This window comes from Hipposideros armiger, unplaced genomic scaffold (genome assembly GCF_001890085.2).
Source record: "Hipposideros armiger isolate ML-2016 unplaced genomic scaffold, ASM189008v1 scaffold_87, whole genome shotgun sequence".
NCBI lineage: Eukaryota > Metazoa > Chordata > Mammalia > Chiroptera > Hipposideridae > Hipposideros > Hipposideros armiger.
Genome location: NW_017731437.1, coordinates 2,116,328 through 2,122,289, shown reverse-complemented (window position 1 = coordinate 2,122,289; position 5,962 = coordinate 2,116,328). Strand labels below are relative to the sequence as shown.

Sequence of the window (5,962 nt, the reverse complement as noted above, 5' to 3'; positions counted from 1 at the left end):
CCCACAGCTCTTCCTGGGTCTCAGGGTGGTCACTGCCACTCTCCTGTTGCTCCCCCACCCCCATCCCTAGTTCTGATGTGCAGGGGATGCCGAATCCTGACTGTCACCCCCGTTATTCGGGCCACTTGCAGAGAATGCACTCTGTTTGGTGGGCCTTTTTGAGTAGATAGAATCAAGGCCTTCCTTTTTAAGAAAAGCAGTCACTGCTTCCCTCATGCTTTGGATATTCTGAACTATTTTCAACCCAGTGAGTTTGTGGACATGGAACTGCAAAAACCACAGACATTTCAGATGCGCACACACCCTCGTCTGCCTGGGAGCCCGGGTTTCAGAGAAGGAGTTGCCACTGTCATTAATAGCTCCCTGGTGGCTTCTACACCAGCCAGGGCATTCTTGTCTGAACACCAGCGCCTGGGCCTGCCTGACAGTCCAGCCATCTGGGCCACCTGGCCAGCCAGTATTTGGGAGTTGGGGTCCCCTGCCCCTAAGAAATAGCCCAACAATGCAGCTGTTGGGAAGATGCGGGGTGTCCTGGCCGGCATCCAACCTGGGCCACAGCATTATTCTCCAGTGTGTTTATAAAAGGCACCTGGTGAATGCGGACACACCCATATGATTGTTCGCCCAGAGGGCTGGCCTGGGCTCTGCCAGATTAGCGCAGGGTCAGCTTATTGTGCATTATTCACTGCCACTACGCTTATCTCCCGGGGAGCCCAGCCAGGGTGCACGCCTCACCAAAAGGCTCCCCTATGGCACCCAAAGGACAATGGCAGGAGGGGTCGACCTCCGAGGCCAGAAAGCGCCCCAAGTTGGCATGACTGTGCCCCAGAACCAGTCCGGTCTATCCCCCCCGCCTCCGGCCCCCCTTCACTTTAACCACTGGGGCGCTGTTGCCAGGCCTACACACTGCCAGGTAAGGAGATCCCCCAAGCTCGCCCAGGAAACCCAACCCAGCGCTTACCCACACTCCCAGCCAGGAAGTTCACCCTTGTATCTAACCAACTGCTCTAATTGTACATCATTTATTTTCTCTTTTTTTCCAGTCCACGGAAGAGATGGGAAACAGCTGGGCACCACCCTTCAAGTAATAATTACCTTCTCGAAACTAGAAGACAATCCAGTCGCTTCTTGGCCTTCTCCTTCTCGGTTTAAATCATCCATCCCGGGCCCTTTAATCATCCCCCAGCCTTTGGTCACTTCCCGTGGCTGTGTCCAATGTGGGGCTCCAGGACCTTACTAAGGCCTGATCCCCGGAGGGTGGCGAAGGCCCCCTACCCCGCTTTCCTAGGGCACGAGCAGTCAGGGCTAGGGGGCCTGCACGAACGATCCTGGTGGGGACCCTGGGCAGACAAAATGAGTAGCAGCAGAGAGAGAGAGAAACGAGCTTAAATTTGGCAAGAAAAATAGAACTGTAAGGCCTCCACCTTCTGTGATGGCGCACTCTCCCAAGGCCGCGGGGGAAGGCAAGACTGGATGTAGGCCTGGCCCCAGGAGAAGGTGTGATTAGAGGGACACCGAGGGACCACCTACCACACAGGTCCACCCTGAGACTTGTTGTGGGGTGAACGGTGGCCCCCCAAAAGACAGGCCCACCTCAGAATGTGACCTGATTTGGTAAAAGGATCTTTGCAGATGTAATTAAGGTCACGATCTCCAGATAAGGTCAGCCTGGGCTAGGGTGGGCCCTAGACTCAATGACAAGTGTCCTTACAAGAGACAGAGAAGGAGAGACAGAGATGCAGAGAAGAGGCCGTGTGAAGTCAGAAGCAGAGACTGGAGTCACCTAGACACCTCCAGGTAAGGAGACAAGCCAAGGAACACTTGGGGCCCCAGAAGCTGGAAGAGGAGAGGAAGGAGTCTCCCCTGGAGCCATCACAGGGGGCGCGGCCCTGCGCACACTTGATTTCGGGCTTCCAGCCTCCAGAACTGGGAGCGAGCCCATTTCTGTTGTTTTAAGTCCCCCCACCCCCACCCCCACCCCGGTCTGTGGTACTTTGTTACAGCAGCCACAGGATGCTAAACTGAAGGTCCCCTCTGAATCACTAGGTCAAAACTGCATCTCCCAAAGACATCTATAAGCCTCAGACCTGTCCCAGGAAACGAGCACTGTCCAGCCAGTGGCAGTCCTGAGGGAATCTGGGGGCAAGGCGCTCAGACAGAAGTTTTAATAAGAAAAGCGGGAGGCCAGAGATGGGCAAGCAAGGTGTGGTATGAACTCCAGTTCAAGCCTTTCCGGAAACGGGATGGAGCCTGAAGAGAAACCCTGGCATGTCAAGCCCTGCGGAGTGAACCTCTGCAAAGCATGGGAAAACGAGGCGGGGAGGAAACGTGGGGCGGAAGCAGCCAGATAGCTCGCACGTCAGCATCCAAGACCCCAGCTCCAGGTGGGGCTTGGGGAGCAGAGGGAGGACGGTGGCGGTTTGCCCAGCCACTCTGGGCCTTTGGACAGAAGACCCCGTTAAATGGCTCATCTGTCCCCTCAGACCACGGCTCCGCCAGGGGCCACACCAGGGGCCATATGGCCTCAGCTCTGCCTGGGCCTGGCGCACAGTAGGGCCTCCTTGAGCGCCAGGCCCTTGCTCGGATCCATCAGTTAGTTGCTGGACCCTCTCCAGTCCCCAAGCTCCTGCGGCCCACCATCCCCGTAAATGGCGCCACCATCCACCCAGGCGCTCCAGCCAGGCGTCTAGGTATCAGCCTGAGTCCTGCTTCCCTCACTGCCACATCCGAGCCATCGGTGAGTTTCTACCTCCCGGCGCATCTGCAGGTCAGCCTATGTNACACACACACACACACAGAGGCAGGCCCAGGGCCGAGACGCAGGGCTGCACTCGCAGGGAGAAGCCCCCCAAAGTCTCTCCACACTTTATAAACTCCGAAGGGGGGAGGGGACCCACATGCGCTCCCTACCCGCACACAGAGCTCTCCTTCCCCGTACAGCCTGACTCTGGGAGGCAGCTGAGATTGTCCCCAGGCCTGGATGGGGGGGGGCCAATGGGCGCCCCCCACCGGCCCAAGACCCCACCGTGGCCTGGGCCGTGTCCACTCAGCGGCCCAGCCTCGCCCGGATTGAGCTCAGCCCCAGCCCCGAAACTGGTGTGGGGGAGGGGGCTGTGCTCCCCGGCAGGACGCAGGGGTGAGGAACCAACTCCCGGACCCGCCGCAGGGCTGAGGGGCCCGAGGGCCGACAGGGAGCGCCGGCGGGAGGGGGCTGAGCGACCGCTGGGAGGGAAACTGCGCTCCCGGTAGTTCCGAGGAAGCCCCGGGAGCCCTCGAGGAGGCTGTCCTCGCTCGGCACAGGCGAACAACAATAAAAGGAAGGAAACTCGCGGCAGCGGTCCTCCACGTAGGCGACGCGGGGCGCGCCGCGCGAGAGCGCCCCATCGGGGGTCCCACCTCCCCCTTCGCGCACCGGTCCCGCCCCAGGGGCCTCTGAGCGCCCCCGCAGCCCACCCCGCACACACCTTCAAAGTCCGAAATGATCCCGTCCAGCTGCGCGTTGACCGCCGGGTCGGACATGGTGGCTCGAGGGCAGCGCGACGCGCGCGCGGAGGGCAGTGGCGAGGTGGCGCCCTGGCCGGGCCGGGCCCTGCGCTCTGGCTGGGGCGCCGCGCCCGCGCTCCCGCCGTGCAGAGCTGGCCGCGGAGCCCCTCGGCCCCCAGGCTCGGCTGAATGAATGGGGGAGGCGGGCGGGCGCCGGCCTGTCAAGGCTGAGGCCTGGGGGGTGGGGGGGCTGGGGCCGAGCCGACGCCGCGGGACACGCAGAGTCCGGGGCGCCTGACCCGAGCGCCCCCCTTCTCCCAGCCTGGCCCGCGCCCAGGGGACGGCGACGGACGCGGCCGGCCCCCCTCACCCCACCCCCAGGACGCCCCGCTGCGGCCAGATGTGGGCGGATGTGGAGGCCGGGCGGCGGCATGGGGGCGGCGCCAAGGGGGGAAAAGATTCCTCCCCTTCCCTGGGGCGCAGGGCTCCTTCTGCGGAGGTTTTATTTACAAAGCCAAACAAAGTCGGCCACCGCCGCGCTCTCCTGTGCTCAGCGCCCGCAAGGGTTAAGCGCTGGGGCTGGCAGCCCGCAGAATCCCGGCCTGCTGGCAAAGAGCCGAGAATCCCGGCTTGTTGGCAAGGAGCCGAGGGGCGAGCGCAAGAGTCACGTGGCCCGGGGGTGTGGGGACCCCTCCAGCTACTCCCCACCCCCACCCCTCCACCCCGGGGTCGCCGCTGCATCCTCTGGGGCGGGTGACGGAAAAGGCACTGGTCCACCGGGGGCGTGGGGCCGAGATGGAGCGCCCTGTCAGAGCAGCTGGGGACACGTCCCCCCACCACCACCACCACCGCCCCTCACAATAAGGGGCTTCTCCAAGACAGCGTGGAGACCTGGTCTTCCCCTGTTATTTCACAGTATCTGAAAGGAAGGAGTTCGGGAATGGGGAGAAAGGGGGCTGCGGGGGCTCCTGCTCCAAACCTTGATTAAACCTTATTGCCCACCAGGCTGGCAGGTCCTAGGAGCTGGGGACAAAAGGATGGTTTGGAACTTGAAAAGCAAAAGGATCAAAATCCCCGGGAAGGGCCCTCCAGGTCTGGCACTGACAACTTGCGGGGGGGTCGGGGGGGGGGGTCTCGTCCTCTTCTGCTCCCCTTGGCTGAGCCTGTTAAGCACGTCTGCCTGTTTCGCCTCACTACCTTAGGCCCAGGGTTTCTGCCCATAGCAGGGCGTAACACCCTCTGGGCTGGTGGGCAACTCNCTCCCCAGGACGGCCCGGGCTCCAGGCAGGCACGCCTGGCCTTCCACAGCTGCACGCTGGCCCCTCCTTATGCCCCAGCCTGCTAACGCACCAGCTCATTCCGGCCTCCCCCGCCTGTGCGGGCTGCCCCTGGCCCCAGTGCTCCCCCACACACACAATCAAATTCCGGCTTTCACTCAAAGTCCACCTCCTCCGTCAGGACTTCTCTGGTCCTAGCCAGCAGTGACCTTTCCCTGCCCCGACTCTGCCAGCTCATGTCACCCACTGTTGTGCTGGGTCACACCCTCTCCTTCCTCACGTCCTCCGTCCAAGGCTGTCATGTCAGTTCCTAACACCCAGCTCCACTGCAAGTTCCTAGGGCACTTAGGGAGGCCGCCTTTCTGGTCCTCAAGGTGGCACTCTCACACGCAGGCACACCTCCATCGGGAAAGCAAAGCGGGGGGGCTCTAATGCCTGAATCCACATCATCAGAGCACTTCGAACTTTTCAGGGCACACAACAGGGAGACGAATGCACACAGGGAACCACAGGGTCCGAGGCCCCGCTCTCCAACAGTGAGAAATTTCTCCCTGGAGTCACAGGGCAGCCAACTGTTGCCCCCAAGATGGTCTCAATGAGGCCACTGTCTCAGACTAAATTAGAGAGTCAAGAAGCCGCCTGGGAGGTGGCTGCAGAGGCTGCCAGCGTCTTCAGATGGGGCACATTGGGGTGAGGGTGGACACCAAGGCAGAGGCACTAACAACCTACACGGCATAAACAGTGACAGCTGTAAGACCACGCCACCCTCCACGCCCCACCTCCCCATCCCGCCTCGGGGTGCCCATCACCCAACCCAGCCTGATCCACTGCATCCCATCTTCCCCAGAAGTCCCACTGCCAGCACGTCTTTGGGTCAGGCGCTGAGAGCCGACCTGCTCCAGCCTGCCACAGGAGAACTTGCAGACCACAGACACCTCAAGGGGGCAGCCGTCTCTAGATGGCGTAATTCTCACCCTCACACTTTTTGGGGGAAATGTAAGGCCCCTGAAGAGGGGCAGCTGCGGGGAGGGCCACGCTGGGGCAGGCAAAAGGCAAAACAGAACGAAGCAAACATGGGGAGCCCCCAGGATGAGCATGTTCCCCGGGGTGTCCGGATGGCCCATACCAGCCACCACAGCTCTGCATACCCGGGACTCCGTTGTTCAGTGCTCAGTGCCAGAGTGTGAGGCGAGTTCCTACCG

General features: G+C 61.7%; 1 protein-coding gene across 3 annotated transcripts in view; it reads right to left on the bottom strand.

Annotated features, from left to right (window-relative positions):
- The window catches only part of SEPTIN9 (septin 9), a 188,845-nt gene that overhangs the window by 107,985 nt on the left and 74,898 nt on the right, over positions 1–5,962 (bottom strand). The window contains exon 1 of one of the 3 annotated variants that reach the window (XM_019644339.1): positions 3,465–3,696. The exons of the other annotated variants lie outside the window; for them this stretch is intronic. Coding sequence (XP_019499884.1) covers positions 3,465–3,519 — 55 coding nt within the window. The 5' untranslated portion in view covers positions 3,520–3,696. Of the gene's footprint in view, positions 1–3,464; positions 3,697–5,962 lie in introns of those variants that run through there. 3 annotated transcript variants of the gene reach the window in all.